This window comes from Pipistrellus hanaki (assembly GCF_964339955.1).
Source record: "Pipistrellus hanaki genome assembly, chromosome: 2".
Taxonomy (NCBI): Eukaryota; Metazoa; Chordata; class Mammalia; order Chiroptera; family Vespertilionidae; genus Pipistrellus; species Pipistrellus hanaki.
In genome coordinates, this window is record NC_140504.1 from 149,149,191 (window position 1) to 149,171,371 (window position 22,181).

Here is a 22,181-nt window from a genome sequence, read left to right on the forward strand (position 1 = left end):
TGGGGGCGGGGCGGGGCGGCGCGCTGGGCGGAGCCGGGGGGGGGGGGGGGGGGGACGTTGCAGGTGAGGGCCAGGCCCGTTCCCTCTTCTGCAGAGTCAGGGGAGCCCTGGCGGGTTTAGTTCCCCCCGTTAGAACCGGTAAGTGGTTTCAAACAGCGCCCGAGAGGCTCGGGCTGTTCGCCTCCCGGGCAGGAGCTAATTGGGAGCTGGCTTGTCTCTGGTCCCTGCAACTGCAGGGTCCCAAGCTCCGAGCTCCGTCTGCGGGCCTTCCTCCCGCTTTCCCAGCGGGTTTGCCATCTTAACTTTTGGAGAGGAGTGTGTGGTTTGGATTTTGTTCGTTTGTTTGTTTGTTTTCACCTTTTTCCTCTGATCGCGCTCACCTAAAATAATCCTCAAAGGAAAAAAAAAAAAGTACAATACAAAACACCCTTTGCTCTGGCTTTGTAAATTAACACAAGGTTGTTTGTTTACCGGGTCCCCCCAGGAGCCTTGACCCGGGAGGGGTGTTAATGATTGAACCATTGAGGGGCTGAAGTTTGGACTGTCTGTCCGCAGCTAGTGCCTGGAGGAAGGCCTGGTCAGCAGCAGCAGCAAACCCCACCGAGCTGAGCTCCCTGAGGCTGCAGGGTAGGTATTCCGCCTTCCCACCTTCCCACGGAGAGCCTGGGGGTGGGGGAAAGTGGAGGAGGGGTTAGAATTGTCCCTCAGGAATTCCTCCTCCCCCCTCTCCTGCCCCAAAGTGAGCTCCCAGGTCCTGGCCTGAGCCCACCCGCCAAGGTCACAGCCAGGAAGAGACTTATCCTTGGCCACTTCTAACTTTTTAAAATTTCTTCTGGGTTAGGAATAAAAAATAACAGGCTTACATGAGTCATTCTTTTTTAAATTTTATTTGTATGTATTTGTATTGAAGGGAGGGAGAGATAAAAACATCAATGATGAGAGTAAATAATCGATTGGCTCCTTCCTGCATGCCCCTCAATGGGGATAAAGCAGTAAACTGGGCACATACCCTAACACCCTGTCCTATATCCTATATAATAAAAGCCTCCCAGTCCCCTCAGTCTCCCAGCCCCCCAGGGCTGCCCTAGGCACAGGCAAGCATTGGATGGCAGCTACCTAGCCACCCAGGGCCACCCGAGGCTCAGGTAACCAGGGCTGGCTGAGCTTGTGCTGCCAGCAGTGGCAGCAGCAGAATGTGATGTGGGTATCACCTTCACCTGATTGCCTGGGTCGCCTCCCACCCCTGAGGGCTCCTGTATTATGAGAGGGGGCAGGCTGGGCAGAGGATCACCCCCCTCCAGTGCATGAATTTTCATGCACCGGGCCATATATATATATATATATATATATATATATATATATATATTAACTTCAGAGAGATAGGAAGCAGAAGAGAGAGATAGAAAAATCAATTATGAGAGCGAATCATTGATTGGCTGCCTCCTGCACACTTACACTCAAGATTGAGCCTGCAACCTGGGCATGTGTCCTGACTGGGAATCAAACCATGACCTTCTGGTTCAAAGATTGTCATTCAACCACTAAACCACGTCAGTTGGGCCAAATTTCATATTTCTAATAGTCTGTCTCACTATCATCATAATCAAGTACATTCCTAAGAAATTAAGGGTCCTCTCTGCAAACATTTTAAAAAGTGAGAGGAAAAAGATTGTATAGTAAGAAAATAAAAGCATCCAACAAAATTTAGGACATATTACTTGGGTTCTACCTTTATCTCTGTGTGCCTCTTGGAGTAGTTTCTCATCCATAATATGGATGGTGGTTTTATTTCCACCTTTTCATACAATTAAGTGCTGGTTTTAGTAACCATTGCTTCTCTTCCTATTGTGGAAATAATTATATCAATGGACGCGAAAGATGTGCTTTTAAGAAGAAGAAAGGTATTGCGGGGGCTTAAGAATTATAACTATTTCTATTTGTGCCTTGTGTTATTTCATTCTTTTTATTATACCTTCTGACATAGCACTGTATTATGAAGTAGATCATCATCCTGTGGGTAGCTGAGGGTGTTCAAAGGCAAGGAGTACAGACTGGAGCCTGATCAATCATAGTGGCAAAAGCTCAGAGGGAAATAAGATGGCCAGAAGCAAAGTGGAAGACAGAGCTGTCAAGGTCATGCCTGTCTCCTTACCGGCACCACAGGATAACGTGATAGTTTTGGACGAAGCAGGGTATCTTCTAAATCCAGTATTAAGGATGAGTCTCCTCCTTACTTTGTTCTTTTCTCCCAATTTAGAAAATGTCAAAATGTGGAGGGGAAAAATGTACGTGCTAGATATTTTTGACAGATTCTATTTCAGGGTAATTTTGCTTTTATTATTGCTACAGTTTTTTGAGGATAATAGTGATGTCTGTTGGTGAAAAGATAAATGCGAGTGCATGAAAGAAATGAATAGGTAGAAGTGAGTAGATACTGGAAGTGGAAGAAGCGCTACAAATCTTAGCCAGTGTGTGTGTACATGGGGGGGGAGTGGGAGTGAGCAGGAATGGGGAGGGGCCAAGGCATTTTCTCTCAGTCCTTTGTGTTCTCTGAGTTTAGTACAGAGCCTCCCTAACGGTTGATGCTAAAAACAAACAAACAAACAAACAAACATGTTGAATGAATAATGACCAATATTTGGTATTAATGTTTAGCTTAAATCATTCTCTAGACTAGGGGTGTCGAACTCAATCAGAGAAGGGGCCAAAATCTAAAATCCAGCCTAAATCGCGGGCCGAATGGTTTACTGAACAGTCATAAACTGACAATGTCATAAACTGACAGCGGAGTGCAGTGGTGACAGCGCGGTGCGGGCCACATTGCAAGGCCTGGCGGGCTGGATTTGGCCCGCGGGCCTTGTGTTTGACACATGTGCTCTAGACTCTCTGAACTCTGGGGCTAAGGACTTGGTTTTACAACCAGAATCCATGTAAATATTATTATAGTAAATCAATGGTAATTATAGAAAGGAGGACATAGATGGGAAAGAAATAATGGTGTCTTCTATACGTAGGAGTAAACCTCTGCCAGGTTCCGTACTTGGTGCTTGCCATGTCTCTAGCACAGTAAAAGTTTTCAGATTAAGAGGCTCAAAACCCTTGGCTGCCCTGCCCAAGACTCCATGGCTAGTGGACGATAGAGCTAGGGTTCATACTAAGAGCTGTCAGATTTCAAAGCCCACACTTTCCCTAACATCTTGCTGAAGGCAGAAAGGAAGAAAGAAAGTGGTGTTCTTATTTTCAGAATGGTAAACTCTGATCTAGGCAATCTTTTTGTTTTTCCTGTTTTATTTTTTTAATAATTATTTTTGTCTAAGAAATACTCAGTTTAAGTGAAGATGGAAATACAGTAGTGAGGCTGTGGAGTAAATAGTCTGTGCTCAGGTCTTCTCACCTTCAGGGACTGCTGAGCTGCCCCACCAGGCTCTTAGATTTGTGCCTTTTGCCTGCTTCTGCCCCCTTTTATTTGAGGGTTGTCTTTCGGGATATATCATTGCTAAACAACCTTTCAGCAATGGAAGTGTTCCTTTCTTCTCTGTGCTGGGTACTATGTTAAATCATTTTAAATAAAGGTTTTTCAATGATGCAACTTTTGACTAATTATACTTAGAGCTTTCCATTAAGAACACTAAAAGAATTTTGTTGTTTTTTTAATTTAAATTTGTTATTGTTTAATGTATTACGTAAGTCTCCTCTTTTTTTCCCATTGACCTCTCCATTCCTGCCCTCCCTCCATACATGGGATGACATTTTGTAGTCAGCATGGACTCTGTTCTGAGTAGCCCTGTGTTGAACTTCCATTCAGGAAAAGTCTGAATTCTTTCATCTCAAGTTCTAGTTTCTGCAACTCTGTTTTAAAACTTTAAGTTTTCTTTTCATCTTAATGTTAGCAGGGGTAGGCCAGAAAGGTTAACTGTAAATTACCCTTGTAATTTATAAAAGATGGCAGTGTTTTTAGTTTTTAATGTTTTTCCTCCTTTGTTAAACTGACTGAACTTCATAAAGCAAAGTGTTTTAGCATTGATAAATACCAAAAATGTAATGCTAAGAGCAGAAAGCAAGTTGCAGAATTAAGTACAGTACAATCTAACCTAAAGAAAGGTTGAAAACATGCGGAAAAAAAATAGCATATATTGCTTGGCAACGCGTTCGCAAGTAGTAGTGAGATAACATCATGCCTGGGGAAGATGAGCACTGAGTTTGTGGTATTAGTTATGTCATGGAAGGGTGGGACAGAAGTTGGTTTGGGGATGGGTACTGGAGGCTTCAGTGATATCTATAATGTTTTAGGTTTTTAAAATGTTAAGACTTGTTAAAGGTGGGTGGCAGGTGAATGTGCTTATTGTATCTTTTGTATTTCTTTATGTGTTTGAAATAATCTAACAAGAGAAGATCTCTCTAATGCTAATAAAACTTGCACGAACTCCTCAAACGTCCAAGATGTTGCAGCCCACGCTTACACACAGGGACGCTCATGATATTCATGATGCTATACCTATCCAGATGTTTTTGTCTGCATGTTGATTCCCTTGTTGAAGGCATTGAATCTCTACAGGAAGTAACATTTTGCTTTGTAGCTGAAGGATTTGTGAGATGAAAGGTGTTTAAACATGAAACGAGATCAGTAGTCATCTTGTGATTTAAATTGTTATGAAAAATTGTTTGATCTAACCCCCAGGGTAAGAGGGGAGGGACATAGTGATAGCTTAGATACAATAGAACAATACATTAATATTTTTTTCTTAGTCTCTAGATCACCATGGCAACTGGACAGAAGTTGATGAGAGCTATTAGAGTTTTTGAATTTGGTGGACCAGAAGTGCTGAAATTCCAGTCAGATGTTGCAGTACCAATTCCAAAAGACCACCAGGTGGAAATAATAACTTTTAAAAAGTAAAAAATTACAGAGTATGAGCCTCTAGCACATCAAGTTAATATTCAAAAGAAGCAGACTCACAATGATTATGAAGACATTGAATTAGGACAAAGTTTACATTGTTTACATCTATGATCTCTGACAAAGATAACGTAATTCTGATAATTAGTGGAGCAGATATATGAAAAGGAATAACATCTTGTTATAAGTGTTTTTAGAGGTTCACAATCATCTATGCAGTGCAATAGTTGGATTTTTCTGAATGGAGTCATAAGTAGTTTGGAATAGCTATTCTTTTACAAACTTTCCCAATTTTTATTTTGTGTACAATGGGAAACCCATTTTCCCCTGCATGCTTGCTTTTCACATATGCTTCAAGAGAACTTAAATGTAGAGCTTAATCATTTCCAATAACTTTAACAATATACCTTTTTGATAAAGATTATGTATTTTTATTACTGTACCTTCCATGGTTCCTGAGTTTAATTTCCTTAGCAAGCCTTCTGAGAGTTTTTACAATTTGGCCAAAACCCATTTTTTTTTATAGGTTTATCTCTTATCGCTCCTTCTCAATAGATTGTGCTGTAACAACATCAAGCTTTACCCGGTTTCTCCCGTAGGCCTTTTCATTCCTTCTGTCTTTGCACATAATAGGCCTTTAACTTGAAATATCAGTTTTCTCCGAATCCCAGAGAATTTCTAGTGATTCTTTAAGGCCTAGTGCAAGTACAACATCCTTTCAAATGCCTTCCCTTACTCTGACAGCAGAAGTAATTTTGTACTAGTTAAGATAAAGTAAGCTTCTATAATAGCAGTAAACTCAAAATCTCAATGAGTCAACAGTGTAAAATTATTTATTATTCACTAAATTCCAGAATTCTAAAATATTGGTGAGTCACTCTCCTCGGGGACCCAGGCTTCCTCCATCCTGTTCCTCTGCCACTTTCAGCGCCCGTCTTCGGAGTCACGTGGAAGGGCAGAAGCACATGGATTGTCTTCATGAGTCAGGCCTGGAAGTGGCTCTTATCTCTTTGGTTCACAATCCCTTGGCTAGAACTCAGTCATGTGGCTCCTCATCACTGTGAATGAGCCAGGAAACAATATTCTTCCTATGAACCCAGGAGGAGGAAATAGATTTGATGAGCACATAGGTGTCTCTGCCACACACACCCTCAAATATTTCCATCACTGTTTTCTCAGAATGTTTTTAATGTGTCTTAATCGAATTTTATTTAACATGGGTTTGCAAAGCTGGAATGTGAGCTCATGGAAGCCAAGGTTTTCCCCTCCGGTGTTATAGCTCCCATAATCATGACAGCCCTAGCATCGTGCCCGAACAGTCTGTGTAAACGAGTACATTGTCTTTGCAGGTTCTCATCAAAGTCCACGCATGTGGTGTCAACCCGGTGGACACATACATTCGCTCTGGTACTTATAGTAGGAAACCACTCTTACCTTATACTCCTGGTTTAGATGTGGCTGGGGTCATAGAAGCTGTTGGAGAAAATGTATCTGCTTTCAAGGTATTACATTTTTTTGTTATTTCCATTTTAATATTTTTCCTTAAAATATTTTAACATACTTTTTAAATGTGTCTGTATTTAAGTCTTTAAAAGGCCCCATTACACCATTTTTGCCACTTGGGGGACTCCTCTAGTAACAAAAGAAATTATCTTTTAGCCAGCGGCCCAGTTTATTTGTATTGTTGGGAATAAGTGCAAGGTCATTTCTGTATCTTCACATCCCCACAGAAATAAACGGTGAACCTTTTAATTTAACAGGATTATGAAAGGGGGGAAATTATACTATTTCCTAACTCTTGATAATACACAAACCAACATATTTTAAATACTTTCTCTAAATGTAGCTTAACAAAGTAAAGAGAATACTAATAATAAGTAAAAATGAAAAACTGCAAGGTCGCTATACATTTTCTGAGCTCTGACTCAGAACAAGGTGATGGAGTCAATGAAAACGTTATGATCAGGGCTTTGTTATTTATTTTCCAAAAGACTTTTAAAGCAGAGAGCACATATTCATGTGCTGGCATCGTTCCTCATAACTCCTTGACCTCTCCGAAATTGGACTGAGACAGAGAAGATTAACGTGGCCCCTGAAGATGCCTACAGCTTTCCACTCCTCAGCCCTGGCAATCTGGTTCTGCCCCCATCGCTCCACTAAAACGATTCTTGCTCATGTCACTAATAGCATCTATACTGCTGGAGATAATGGGCCCTTTTATGTCATTATCTCTCTTGACTTTTCTGTGACATTTGACACTCTCAGTCACTTACTGTTTCTTAAAAAAAAAAACTTTTTCTACAGCTTCTATGACATCATCACTCCCGTTCTTCCCCCGCCCTTCCTTTCGGAGCATCCTTTTTTAAGCCTCACTTTCTCTGGATGCTCCTCAAATCTTGGTGTGCCCAGTGCTCCCCTGTCCATACTTACACCTCTGCTGTTTGGGTTTTATACCTTCTTCAAGATGATCTCATGTACACCCACATTTTCCATATCACATGGATATCTCTTGCTTAGAATTTTCTTTTTTAACATAAAATTTTTCTAAATTTTTAAAATATATTTTATTGATTTTTTTTACAGAAAGGAAGAGAGAGGGATGGAGAGTTAGAAACATCGATGAGAGAGAATCATCAATCAGCTGCCTCTTGCACACCCCCTACTGGGGATGTGCCCACAACCAAGGTACATGCCCTTGACCAGAATCAAACCCTGGACCTTTCAGTCCACAGGCCAAGGCGCTATCCACTGAGTCAAACCGGTTTCGGCATAATTTTTCTAAATTTTTTTTTAGGCAGTCTTTTAAGCTCAATCAAATACTAATCACATAAAAGAACTATTCTCTATCTATAATAATAAAAGTGTATATGCTAATTAGGCTAGATGGCTGAACAGCTGAGCAACCATCTGGACAACCTTCCAGACGACCTTCTGACGAAGCCAGGGTTGTGAGGGCCGAGCCCCTTGCACATTTCTTGCAACGGGCCTCTAGGTCTTACATAAAGAGGCATGTCCAATCTCTTTTGTAACAAATATTTTCCTAATATTTAGTCCTCTTTTTTTTTTTTTAAATTATTTTGTATTAGACAAACGCTTTTATTTTTCAATTACAGTTGACATTCAATATTTCATATTAGGTTAGGTTCAGCTTTATAGCATAGTGCAGGGGTCTTCAAACTACGGCCCGCGGGCCACATGCGGCCCGCAGAGGAGTCTGATCCGGCCCGCCAGGTTTTTTGGGCAGTGAGCGCAGCCGAGGTGTTACAGTAGGAATTAGTAGTTCATATAGTCCGGCCCTCCAGCTCTCTGAGGGACCGTGATCTGGCCCCCACTTTAAAAAGTTTGAGGACCCCTGGCATAGTGGTTAAACATTATATAATTTTAAAAATGATGCCCCCAAAGATCTAGCTACTAAGCTCCAGACCAGTGATGTCCAATGTGGTAGCCACATTTAAATGGCTAATGGCTACTGAAAATTCAAATGTAACTTAAAATAAAATAATCCGTTCCTCAGATACACTAGCAGCCCCTTCAGAGCGCACTGGTCCAGTGTGTCTGGCTTTCCTGTTGGGCGTGTAGGAGAGCGCAGGGCACTCACTTGGTCCTCTTCCAGAACTGCTTACTCCAGGTGTCTAAATCTGAGCTTGTCTTCTCATTTCATCTCTGCTCCTCTCTCGGATGACTGTCTTGGTGACTTCTCAGGTTTTAGGCTTATCTCTTCCTCTCCCTCACTCAGTTCTCCTTTATTAGAACTGTTTTCTCTCTCTTTCTGCTCCTCCTCTCTGTAGTTTAGTTTAGGTTGTCTTATGTAGGCCCTTACCTGGATTTCGATAATAGACACATAACTTACCACTCTCCCTCCTTCCTCTTTGAATCTGTCCTTGCTCTGTAAGGGGTGTATTCTAAAATGTAATTCTGATTGTTTCACAAATAATTATTGTATTTGTTTAGTGTAGATTTTAGGGTATTGTTGAAACAGCTTAGGTTATTTTATGCTCTCTCTCCTACCTCTCTTTTCATTCAGATTATCTCCGTTCCTTCTCTCCCTGAGTTTAATAATTTTTTTTTGTTTGTTTTGTTCTCCCCTACATAGCCCATGATCTTTCATCTCTGTGTCTTTATTCATATTGAATCTTCTGTTTGGCAGAACTAAACTGAAATTTATAAACATGGGTTCAAGGGATTTCACACTCCAGCTTTTATTTCGTTTTATCTAACTATTGCAGTCCATACATTAGACTACTTATTTATTAGGAATGAATGAATACTGGCTTTATTTTTCCTGCCACTATTGCTTTACTTAATTTGTTTCCTTCACCCGTAATGACTCTTCTCAATACTAGTTTCAATTATTTTCCTTTCCTTCAAAAACTACCTCAAATATTAACTTCTTAATAAAGGTACTCTTGGTTCTCTCAACTTAGAAATAATTCCTTTCTTTTTCTTGTATATGTCTTTGATGGCTCAGCATGTTTACCTTACTTTGTAATTATTTCCATGCTATTTATTTTTCTCTCTTCCTAGGGTGTAAGATGTTTGAGATTAAAGAGAGTGTCTTGCTGCTAAGATCTTTTGCAGAAATCAAAGTACTGCTTTCTATATAGTGGATTCTTAGTAAATGTTTGAATTTTGTTAAAATTAATGCAACATGTTTTTAAGCTGTAAAAACAAGATTAATCTTAACATAGTCATACTTGACCATTTACAGGCAACATTACTAAGCAGCAATGCTTGTCTTTGACTTCTACGTGCTTTTTGAATCTTTCTTGTTTATACCCCACTTCACGTTGCTGTTACCTTTTCAGACTTCTTAATTGGAGGGCAAATTTAAGTATATTGAGAGTTACTGCTTTAAGGTTTTGCTTATTTCTTTTTTCAAAAAAGAGAGGTTAGGGCAGGTGCTTGTAGTGGCAGTCTCATTTCCTACGTGCAGGTCATACTGGGCAGTCCTATGATGCTTATCTAGTGCCTTATCTCACCCTCCTTGGTGCATCTGCTCTTCAATAGTAAGGGCCACATGGACACTTACGGTATTTAGAGTTTGTTGTTCCTGGGCTGTGGCAAGTGAAGAAGCCTGTCCTGGCTCATCCTCTGTCAGGATCCAGGCATACTAGCCTGCTTTTGGTTGTAAGCATGACAAGCGGAGGAAGTGCAGGGGTGAAGAAATCTATGGAAAGGATTTAGCACAGGTAGTTGGCGTGTGGAAGAAACCTTTTTATTTGTTTCTTCTCCATAGTATTTTGGGCAAAAATTGTTTTATTAACTGCCATTTACTACCTGTTTAGTCTGAGCAAATTACTGAACTTTTTTTCTTAATTTCCTTATCTACACAGTAGGATTAATCTAAAGTGGAAATAATAAAAATATCCCGTAAGCTGTTGTGAAGATCAAATTTGATAATATTCATAAGACAATACAGTACCTAGCACAGTTCACTCTCAATGAAGGTTAATTGTCATTATCATCATTATGCTGTTCTGGAGGTTCACTTTCCTCTTTTTTCTTCTCTCTTTCTCATAATTTTTTCTTCTCACTGATTCCCCCATTAATAAAATATTTTTAAATGTTCAGTATTTTAAAATGATTTTTATGAGACCCTAAGATGTAGAAAACAATATATAGATACTTATTTCTTGTTATAAAGTTGCATTAAAAGGATTGTAGTTTGGGATATTCACTCCATAAGTTACATAAATATTTAATCCCTATGTTGTACACTAATATTATATTTTATTACACTGTAATTTAAAAAAAGTTCGAAGGAATCATTAAAAAAGAGGCTGTACCCATTTCTATATCATTTTTAATCCATGATGCATGTATTAATTTATTGCTTCCCCAGAAAGGTGACAGAGTTTTCACTACCAGCACGATCTCGGGGGGCTATGCAGAGTTCGCTGTTGCGGCTGATAACACGGTTTACACGCTGCCGGAGAAGCTGGACTTCAGACAAGGAGCTGCCCTTGGCGTCCCCTATTTCACTGCGTACCGAGCTCTGCTTCACAGGTACTAACACTGTCAACTATACAACCAACGACAATACAGCAACAACAAAGGAGGGCAGTATTAATTGCTTTTCTTCTTACCATCTGTGTACCATTTAGTTACCATTAAACTTTTATGAAGTGGAAACTGCTAATTCAGGAGATTGCTTCTAATTACTAGGGATAAGAAGAACAAACACTGTATGTGTGTTCAAGATGCTCACAGTCTAGTAAGGGAGGCAGACATAGAGAAATAACAGTTATATGCAATATCAAAAGTACATGATGAAGATGTGCATAGGAATTTATGGGATCGCAAGGGATTGTCTATGGCAGGGGTCTTCAAACTACGGCCCGCGGGCCACATGCGGCCCACAGAGGAGTCTGATCCGGCCCGCCAGGTTTTTTGGGCAGTGAGCGCAGCCGAGGTGTTACAGTAGGAATTAGTAGTTCATATAGTCCGGCCCTCCAGCTCTCTGAGGGACCGTGATCTGGCCCCCACTTTAAAAAGTTTGAGGACCCCTGGTCTATGGTGATGACATAGGTCTTCCTCGCAAGGTGTAAGGCGTGGGTTATTTTAAAGCCATGGTTCGAAAATCTGGTTATTCAACCATGAAAACTAATTGCTGCAGTTTAAAAGTACAGTATAGGGCTGTACCCTAGACACTGGTCAATTTCCATAGCTGAGACATGAGAATCTATATTTTAATCAAATGCCCTGGGTATTTGAAGAAGATCAGAGGGAATTAGTGTGGTGAGGGAGCTGGGAAGGGAGAGGGCTTTCTAGACAATGGGTTAGTTGGTGTGTGTGAGAAAACATGGTATTTGGGGAGAGCTATAGCAGTGTGATTTTGTTGGATAGAGGATTTTAAGGTAAGACTGGGAAAGAATAAGTAATCTCTCAATAAATGTTAGCTGTCATCACCACATCTGTAGGTTTCAGATTGTAAAAGCTGGATTATAAAGCTCACATATTGTTTTGTAAAGGATTGAGGATTCATGAAACATTTTAGTTAGGAGAGTGATATTGTCATCTTCTTGTATTATTGGTATCGCTTATCAGCGGTATGGAGGATGAATTTGACCATAGGAAAGGAGGAGATGGGAGGGTCTTCTAGGAATATCTTACAGGCCAGCGCAAGGGTCATGGAAGAAGAGGTGAAGAGAAAAGGATAACTATTTATAGGTAAAATTGGGAATATTTGGTTGACTACAGGAGGAGAATGAGACAAAGAAACAGCTTAAGAATACTTCTAACTTTCTAGCTTGAGTAATGTTTAACTGTGACAAAAAAAAAAAAAAAAAGGAAAAAGTTTCAAAGGGAAGCTGAGTTCAGTTTTGGTCCTGAAACTAAGACAGACATCCTAATGGAGAAGTTCAGCAGGCTGTTGGATGAAAGAGTCAGGAGCTTGAAGGCTGGAGGTATACATTTGGGGATATCAGCATGTGGGTGAGAGCTGACAAGATGAAAGTGATTGAAATCCCTCAGGGAGTGAGAACAGTGGAGTTAGAATGGAGCCTTAGTGAACATCAACATTTAAGGGTATTGTCAGAGGTAGGAGACAGAGTCCCAAGAGAACCAAAAGGAGTTATTCTTAGACAAAGCAAGCCCAGAAGCTATGGTGTCCATTAAACATTTGTTAAGTTCATGCGCTTTGAAAAAAGGAAGACCTGGGTTGGAGTCCTATCTTTACCCACTACTAGGGGTAGTAGTTGATTTTGCTTCTGAGGAGGGAAGCTAGCTGTCAAAAGCAGCAGTGAGATGTGTTTGGAAAATAACAGTTGGCTTAGCAATTAAGAGTCATTGGTAACTTTAGTCAGATTCTTTTCAGTAGAGTTGTGAAACAGAAGCTGATTGTGTTGAGGAAGGAAGAGGAAATCTGTTCCTTGAATGGACACTATTTTTTTTTAAAGGGTGTGTATATATACTAGAATTCTGGTGCATGAAATTCTTGCACATGAGGGGTGGTCCCTCAGCCTGGCCTGTGCGCTCTCACAGTCTGGGAGCCCCTGGGGGTTGTCCGACTGAAGGACATCCTTAGTTGCCACAGAGGTGGAAGAAACTCCCCGCAATGCCACTGCGCTCACCAGCCATGAGCCTGGCTTCTGGCTGAGAAGCGCTCCCCCTGTGGGAAAGCACAGAAACAAGGGGGCAGCTCCTACATTGAGTGTCTGATCCCTGGTGGTCAGTGCACATCATAGCAACAGGTCATTCCACCATTTGGTCAATTTGCATATTAGACTTCTATTATATAGGATTTAAAAAGAAAGAGAGAGAGAATAAAGACTGGCTATCATGGACCTGTTTTGGGATGCTTCCTGTGGGAACCAGGGAGAAACTCCAGTTCCTCTAGCTTCAGCAGTTTCACTGGCATGCCTCCAAGGGCTGCAGCCTCTCAGAACAGGACCACAGGGTCGTCCCGCATCCAGCACGGGGCCTGGCACACAATAGACTCCCATAAATGCGTGTTGAATGAATAAACGAACTGAGGTTTTCTCTTATCTGTGGCTCTGAAGAGTCATTGTCTGATCCTCTGGAGCCTGGAGAATATCTCACAATGAGTTTCTTCTTTGGGTAAGTGGTAGCTGGTCTTTGAGAATAATTATAAGTACCTGAGCTTAATTAGCTTTAAGGTGAGGTGATGAACCTGTGCTTTCTTTTGCAGTGCCCATGCGAAAGCTGGAGAGAGTGTTCTGGTTCATGGGGCTAGTGGAGGAGTAAGTATTTTTTTAAGTTTATTTTTAAATGAGCTTTTGTTTGTGGGTTGTACACTTATGTTCATTTTAAAAGCCAAATTTATAAATATAGTCAAGGGTGCTTTTTTCCTTTATGTGGTAAAGCTTCTATAAATTTTGTCTTCTGAAGGTGATTCCTTGTCATTAATTTAGCATTTCTTGGTTATTAAATTCACCAGATTACTCCATCGAAACTATATCTATTAGGTTTTTCACCTGTGTTGAGTGTGGACCAAGATAAACTGGCTTTGTTTTTGCCTTCAGGTGGCATATGTTGTAAGAATGCTTATGTAGAATTTTAAACAGTTCTTTAAAGTTTTACATATGTTGCCCCAGACAGCACGGAAAAGCCACACTAAGTTCTTTGTCCTCTTTGTCTTCCTTCGGCTGCCTGCCTGCTGCGCTTTGATGACATTCACCACGCAAAGTATACAGCTGTGTCCTTAACACCGCAACCCGTGGCTTACAATGCTAGTGGGGACTCAGGATGTATGAAATAAGCTCTTTAGGGAAGTCACGGAACGCAGGGCTGTCAGAAGCCTCTTCAAGAAACCTGCTGTCAATCTGTCTTTGAGGAGCTTAGAGGAAGAGTTAGAGCTCTGAGGTCGGAACTGAACAAGAAATCCATACGACCTCTATCCTGCGAGTAGAGATTTAGAAATTTTGGAGACAGGATTTTGCAGTTTTAACAGAAAGGGGCTAGGACGAGAAGGCTCACCTTGGAAAGCTGGTTAACCCTTTCAGAGCACTAGGTATTCTGGACAGGAGGTTAGAAGTAGTAACCTATTAAACGGTACATTGTCTCCAGATTAATGAGTGGGATCCTGAAAATGTGAATTTACCTTTGAAGGGGCCAGATAATGCAGATAATTCAGCCCATTGTGTCTCTGTTACTTTAGATAGATGAATTGCAAGGTTTCCCACCCAGCATCCTGTGTACCTCAAACAGATCAATTCTGAAGGATTTCACAGATCAGACTGTTTGCTAAAAAACACCAAGATTCTCCTTATGGTGCTTGAGAAAACATGACAAATATATCTTGTCAAGAACTCTCATTGTTTAGTTTCACTGAAGAGCTATTTTTGGGTTAAATTAAATTTAACCCTAAATAATGAAAGGCTCTGTGAAACATACATTTATTTAAATCACTTTGGCTTTCAGAGAGCGCACCTTGTACTCTGGAGAGAAGGGAGAAATTTTAATAGGGAAGAGAAAATCTCTTTTATTCCCTTTACCCTCTTGTAAAAAGCCCAGTCGCTTCACCATGATTTTTTTTTAAAGGCAAAATCCATGCTGTTCTCTTTGCTGGCTGAGTTTGTTCATCCTTCGCTGGCAGGGATAGGCCAGCGACCTGGTGTGTGAAGCGCTTTTGATCCCCCTGCCCCGTTAGAGGGAAGCAGCACAGGGCTTTTCTTGCTTCTGTTTGTACTTTCTGTCCTCGTTTAATTCAAATTCCTTTGGGATTATGTTGTGTATTTAAACTGATGTGGAGCTTATGAGTCTAGCTATTATCCAGATATTTTGGTGGGGAGTGCCCTATTATAATGTCAGCAAAGTAAATAGAAGAAAAGTGTAGGTACATAATGCTGTATAACCTCCTGGGGGAATATGGCTAGTATAATTGTTGACAAGAATAGAATAAACAAATAGCAGTTGAGTGCCCCTTTAAAGTAGTTAGAGGCTAAGGAGAAACAGTTACATCAGCTCTGTTTTTATTAAAGGCTGTTTTCAGTTAAAAACTTAAATAGTAAAAATTGATCATGCTAATAATCCCATAGTTTACTTCATGGAATCGAAAGTCTGTCTCAGACAGTGAGTTAGTTCCATATGTTTGTTTTGGTTAAATCAAATTCCTGTTGTAACCCAGCTGAGTTCAGGCTTATCATACCTATATGCCTTATAGGTCTACCTCAGGCCTGTGAGCTTGTGATGCTGTGACAGGTTTTATTAAGTTCCATTATCATTTCACTTGTTTTCTACCCTGCCCAATCCATAATGATTTTGCCTTCCTCTAAGCCAGTTGTTATCAATAAAGGGTGATGTTGCATCATCCCGGCCCCCCTTCAGGGACATTTGGCAGTGTCTGGGGACATTTTTGGTTGTTGTATCTGGGTAGAGGGTTCTGGCATCTGGTTGGTAGCAGACAGAAATTATGCTAAACATCCTTCAATGCGCACGGGAAAGAATTTTCTGGCCTAAAATGTCAATAATGTTAAGTTTGAGAAATGCTGCTGTAAATGTTTGTGACATTCATCTGTACCATTCATTTAGCATATAATCAAACATATATGGCCTAGTATTGTAATTTGAAAAATTGCTGATGTCTATATATATTTATTTCTTCTTTATCTTAAGCACTTTTTTTTTTTTTTTTTTTTTTTTTTTTTGCGATCTAATGATTTCATCCAATCCTATGGCTTTAAATACCATTTGTAAACTGATAAATCTCAGGTTTATTATTTCCAGCTGGAAACTCTTTCCAGTCCATACCCATATTGAGCTGATTACTGAATGTCACCAGTTAGGTGAGCAATGTACAACTCAGCATGTTCAAAGTGAATTATTGACGCTTTCACATACTTGATCCTCTCTAATCTTCCTTATCCCATTAATCTACCCAGTTAATCTGGCCAAATACCTAGGAGACATCCTTGATTTTTCTCCTTCCTCCCATCCCACAATCTAGAGGAAGGCCCTTCAGTTACCTTTAAATTGTATCTGAACTTGTTATTCTTTCCAGTGTGGCCACATTAGTGCAAGCTAGCTTCATCTCTTATCTTGACCACTATATTAGCTGCTAACTGGTCTTCCTACTCTTGTTTCCCGGAAGCCTTCTTTTTTCCTCTTATATAATTTGAGTGATTTTTTAAAAATAAATCTTTATTGTTCAGATTATTACAATTGTTTCTCCTTCCCCACCCATAGCTCCCCTCCACCTGGTCCCCACTCCACTCTCTGCCCTTACCTCTCCCCCCTCTCCACTGTCCTCATCCACAGGTATATGATTTTTGTCCAGTCTCTTTCCATACCCCCCACACAGACACCCCTTTTCCCCTGAGAATCATCAATCCCCTCCCATTCTATTTTAAGGCCTAAATCTGATCACACCCGATTTAAGCTCTCTGGTAGTTCTGTATGGTTTTTTAATATAATCCCAACCTCTACCCCCAGGGCCCTGTGTGCCTGGCCTCTCTGTGCCCCTTTGGCCTCTTCCACTATCTCCCATTTGCTCCTCAGGCCACATTGTCCCTCTTTCTTTTGAGCCCCCCACACTCATTCCCACTTCACTGTGTTAGCCGTGACCATTCTACCTGTAGCATTCTCCATGTGGCTTCCCCGATCTTCAGCTTGGCTTGTCTCTCACTTCATTCAGGCGTCATCTCTTCACAGTACTTTTTCCTAATGACTGAACTGCCTCCTTTTCCTATCTCTTTCTAATCCAGTAGGCTATTTTATTTTTTTCATACTTTTTATTTTCTGAATTTGTTGTTCATGTATGTTTTTATGTGTTTATCATCTTCCCCCTTCTTTAGAATGTTAGTTTCTTGGGTCAAGTACCATGCCAAGCACATAGCAGACATTCAATAAGAGTTTATCATATAGATGAGTAAATTAATTTGACCATGTATCTGTCTCTTCCACTTAAATGGTACAGCCTTTACATTTATTATAGAGTATTTTTATATGTGTAATTAAAGTATGAAGTCTGTGAACATATTTTGATTATCTCTAAACCCTGTACCTTTGCACAAAACTAAGTAAACATTTTAATGCATTGGTTAAAAACTCAAGCTTTGCAGTCTGATTTGGTCCAGCTCTTGTTTCTATCCCTGCTACCTGGGCAAGTTACTTACATTTTATAATTTTAGTTTTCTTATCTGTAGACTGGGAATAATAATCAATCTGTATCATGGGCTTCTTGTGAGGATGAAAGCAAAGTGATACACATATATTATTTAGTGTGGAACCCGGCATATTATAAATGCTCACTGAAAGTTACCTATTGTTCTTATTTCTTCATTTATATTTGAACTTTTTAAATAATAGAATAGGTCTTAGAAAAACCTTACCTTGATTATCCATACTTAACAAATGTTTGCAAGGATGCAAAGAATCTAAAAATACTGGGTTAAGAGTATAAACTGATGGTAGCCAGATGGGAGGGATTTAGGAGGCTGGATGAAAAAGCTAAAGGGATTAAGAAGTACAAATTGGTATTTGCAAAATAGTCTTGAGGATGAAAAGTATAGTATGGGGAATACAATCAATAATACAGTATTTGTAATAACTATGTATAGTGCCAGGTGCATATTGGACTTATTGGGGGATCACTACATAAATTGTCATATATCTCACCACTAGGCTATACACCTGAAACCAATATAAAATAATATTGAATGTGAGCTGTAATTGACAAATAAAAAATGTGCACCCTCCCTCTAAAAATAAATAAATAAAACCACTGTGTTGTATTTCGTTTTTCAGGTAGGACTAGCAGCATGCCAAATTGCTCGAGCTTATGGCTTAAAGGTTTTGGGCACAGCTGGTACTGAGGAAGGAAAAAACATCGTTTTGCAAAATGGAGCCCATGAAGTGTTTAATCACAGAGAGGTTAATTATATTGATAAAATTAAGGTAAAATTCTTCTAGAGTTTTATAAAAGTAAAATTTTGTTTCTTGGGAGACTTATACATTTTTATAAGTTACTTTTAACTACTCTCTTAAAGTTTTTTACCTCTTTTTTTAAATGCCTGTATGTTGGGTTTTTGTTTTCCCCCCTCTGTGTGTTTTAATTTAAAAAGCAGAGATGTCCAATTTTTAAACTTTCGCTCTTATTTCTGTCTTGTTTATGTTTGCCAAATAAAATTTAGCCTCTCAAGTCTTCCACCTATCAGAGTTTAATGCCAGACACAATTTAAGTAAATACACAGTTCTATATTTGCACCTGTGAGGTATTATTAATATAATTTCTATTGGTATAAATTTTTCATGGAAGGTGAAGTATCCTAAGATTACAAACTTGATCTCTCTGGCCTAGGAAAGAACATTTATTTGTTAACCGGATGCTTTGGGCTCCAAAATTTGGAGGATTAATCACTGCTTCCTCCAAAGCAGTGAGGTAGCATTTAATGAGTTCTTGCATATGTTCCTTTGCTACAATAGAATTCAAGCAGATTCTGAAGTTCTCCATTTGTGTTCTAGTAGCAATTTACTAAACACTGATTACTTTGCTAACCCTCAAACTACTTGCTCATATTGAGAAAGAATTAGAGAGAGTTTTCTAGGTGCTGATTACTTATAAACTAGGCCATTACAAACTAAGAAAATGATGAGTGAGAGTTTATTACCATTAAATCAACTTACCACAAAAATGAGTAAAGGCACTCCTTTGTTATATGTCTAGGAAACCTACAATTAATGGAATATTTACTCCTGGTATCAATTTCCAAGAGTGTTTACAAAGTTGAAAAACAGCCAGTTATTTTAAGAAGATATTTTTGTTTTGCAGTAATCTAATTTTAGGACCATGAGGTCTTGTAGCTTATATCATTTAAAACACATTTTTGCAATGCATGGGAGAATTATAACTTTTATAGATTTTTTTTACTTGCTTTCTTAACTTATTTTTCATTCTTTTATATTATATAGAAATCTGTTGGCGAAAAAGGAATTAATATTATTCTTGAAATGTTAGCTAACATAAATCTTAGTAATGATTTGAATCTTCTATCATATAGAGGACGAGTAATAGTAAGTATTTCTCTTTTTTTAACCACTTTGAAGTTTTGTCATAACTTAACAATATCCTATATAATAAAAGGCTAATGTGAAAATTGTCCCTTTGACTGGGAGTTTGAAGGGCAGTTTGACCAGGGGGCGGGGCTAGCTGGCCAACTGCCCGTTGCCCCTCCCTTTGCTAGCTGGACCCTACCTGTACACAAATTTGTGCACCGGGCCTCTAGTTTTGCAATAATCTTTAACTGTAAGCATGTTGTTCTTCATAATAGATTGTTGGCAGCAGAGGTCCTATCGAAATAAACCCCCGGGACACCATGGCAAAGGAATCTAGTATAATTGGAGTTGCTACGTATTCATCAACCCAGGTAGGAAAAGAAGTCATTTTGATTTTGGTAACTTAAACACTGGTCAATTTACCTAGTCAGGCAGGCTGAAAGGTTAAGTAGATGTTAAATTTAATTTTTTTTTTAAACATATGTGTGCATTAAGGCTTAGTCATCAGAAGATAACTAGGTTGGCAGTATCATTTTTTTCCAAGTCAGGACACTTTTGAGGAGAAAGAAGATACTATTTGTAATCACTTCAGAACAGTATTTTGTAATCTGATATTGTCTCAAACAAATTGGACTTATGGCTACTCTATATAGGGCTCTTTTTCTGTAATTCTGGATAAGTTGACAAAAGCCACACATTTGTAAGAAACTCTCAATGCTTTTTTAGATTCTGAAAATGTTTAATGCTTCTGAAAATCAACTCATATGTTATTCTACCAAAAAAACAAAAACAAAAAACCTTTTTCTTTCACTTTAGGAAGAATTTCGGCAATTTGCAGCAGCTCTTCAAGCTGGAATGGAAGTTGGTTGGTTGAAACCTGTAATAGGTTCTCAGTATCCATTGGAGAAGGCGGTCCAGGCTCATGAAAACATCATCCATAGCAGTGGGGCTACTGGAAAAATGATTCTTGTCATGTAATAATTAATTCCCTCATGTATTTCCTATGTAATTAGAGGTCTCTTATCCCAGTTTTATTTACATTATTGCTGCTTTAGTTGGCATTCATTTAATTCATTGAATTTCTTATATTCAAAAGGTTTGTCCTTAGATATCCTGGGCATTGGAGCATGGTGTATGTTATAGCTGACAATATTCTTTATGCTGTAATGAAGCAGTCATAGTAGGAAGTAGAATGTTGTCGTCATTGACATTGGGGTGTGTTATAGATATTCCTGTTACCTTATCATTAATTTCATACCTTTGATTAAAAGATGCTAATTGGAAATAAGACTGCTTGATTTCCAAGCCTACTTCTTCTTAGGATGTTTCTTTCATCTCTGATTAGCCCAGAACTGTATTGGATGCTGCAGATTTTTGGGACTAAACAAGACCCCTTGTCCAAGCTAATTTTATCTGGAAGGGACAGATAAACAATATTTATTAATTTTCCAATATTTATCAAAATACTAGAACATTCACTATGTTATGATTGATTACCAGTACTCTGTACATTCTGGGACAGTAGCCTTTTTTTGGTGTAATATGATCCTAGGTGCATACTCTCCAGATAGATACTTCTTGGCTGACTTGTTTTCAAATTAAATTTAGAATTATCTGTTTGTGTGACAGGGGTCATATATATTTTTTAAATAAATAAACAAATTTGACATATTAAGAATGATCTGCTTTTGTTTTCATAACATGGTAACCTGCAATGATTCTGTGGGAAATTAAAAACTGTGCTTATTTAGTTTGTATATTTTACTTGCCTTACTTCATTTTTACATAGCTCCTAATGGTCCCACTCTAACAGAGTTCTATGCTGGAAGTAAACTAAAGAAGTGATTGCTTAGAAATCTTGCCATCAACATTATGTCCAAAGAAATGAGGTTTGGTTGTTAATTCTGTCTTGTTTTTTCTTCCTGTGAACACAACCTCTTATCTGTTGTAGCATTATGTGGTTGGTCCTCTTGACCTGATCTGTTCTGTTGAATGACAGTCATGTTCCTAGTATGAACATGGAATTCTGCTTTAATAGTGAACAGAAAGCCCTGCTAACTTCTGTAATTGAGGGCTGTCATTGGCTTCTGGCTGTATGTGCCATGGCTGAAGTGTTTTGCTATTAGCATTTTTCAAGTTCATTCACTATTTCTTTTATAAATTAGTGCCCTATGAAATAATATGTTTAAAAAAGTGTTAAACCAGTGTTGCCCTGGCAGCGTGGCTCAGTTGATTGGAGCATTTTCCCATACACCAAAATGTTTCAGGTTTGATTCCTAGTCAGGGCACATATCTAGATTGCAAATTCAATTCACAGATGGGGTGTGTATGGGAGATAATCTATTAATATCTCCTTCCCTCGCTCCCTCCCTCCCTCCCTTCCCTCCCTCCCTCTCTTCCTCCCTCCCTCCCTCCCTCCCTTTCTCCTTTTTTTCCTCCTCCCTCTTCTCTTCCTCTCTCTCCAAAATCAATTAAAACAAAAGCATATCCTTAGGTGAGGAGTAAAAACAAACAATACCATGATTCTAGAAACTAGTATGTTATATACATCCTAAAATGAAAGATTCCTTCCCATATGAAAAAGATAAAGGAGTCATTCTATAAAAGTGAGAATCTTTTAGGTGCCCCAGTTGGAGAGCCCGGCTCTCAGCTCCTTTCGGCTCTTCTCTGGGGCCCTCCCTGGCCCAGTCTCCCCCTTCCCTGACAGGCCAAAGCTATGATGGATACAGCCTTGTGGGCAGCTTAGAATGCAAAGACCCACAGGCACCTGGAAACTCACCTACAAACCCATGGATCCTCTGGACTACAGGGATCAGAGTGCCCAGCAGTT

General features: G+C 39.4%; 1 protein-coding gene across 4 annotated transcripts; it reads left to right on the forward strand.

Moving 5' to 3' along the window:
- Window positions 1–14: 14 nt before the first annotated feature.
- CRYZ (crystallin zeta) lies at window positions 15–21,108 on the forward strand. Of its 4 annotated transcripts, none has more exons than XM_084872817.1 (10): window positions 26–138; window positions 485–627; window positions 4,747–4,870; window positions 6,247–6,399; window positions 10,740–10,903; window positions 13,548–13,599; window positions 18,104–18,253; window positions 19,268–19,369; window positions 19,627–19,722; window positions 20,168–21,108. In XM_084872817.1, exons 3-10 carry the CDS (start codon window positions 4,760–4,762, stop codon window positions 20,327–20,329), a joined length of 990 nt encoding a protein of 329 aa, XP_084728943.1. In that variant the 5' UTR covers window positions 26–138; window positions 485–627; window positions 4,747–4,759; the 3' UTR covers window positions 20,330–21,108. The 4 variants fall into 4 exon arrangements, with proteins under 4 accessions (XP_084728941.1, XP_084728943.1, XP_084728944.1 ...); XM_084872818.1 differs by having other exon boundaries at window positions 556–627; XM_084872816.1 differs by lacking the exon at window positions 485–627 and adding an exon at window positions 1,851–1,901 and having other exon boundaries at window positions 66–137.
- Window positions 21,109–22,181: the final 1,073 nt, after the last annotated feature.

What these genes read in the sequence shown, in the direction of transcription:
- CRYZ (XM_084872815.1), top strand. Translation starts at nt 4,760, where the DNA reads ATGGCAACTGGACAGAAGTTGATGAGAGCTATTAGAGTTTTTGAATTT. An exon ending in AAAATGTATCTGCTTTCAAG is followed by an intron (nt 6,400 to 10,739) that starts GTATTACATTTT and finishes TTGCTTCCCCAG; the next exon opens with AAAGGTGACAGAGTTTTCAC. An exon ending in TACCGAGCTCTGCTTCACAG is followed by an intron (nt 10,904 to 13,547) that starts GTACTAACACTG and finishes TTTCTTTTGCAG; the next exon opens with TGCCCATGCGAAAGCTGGAG.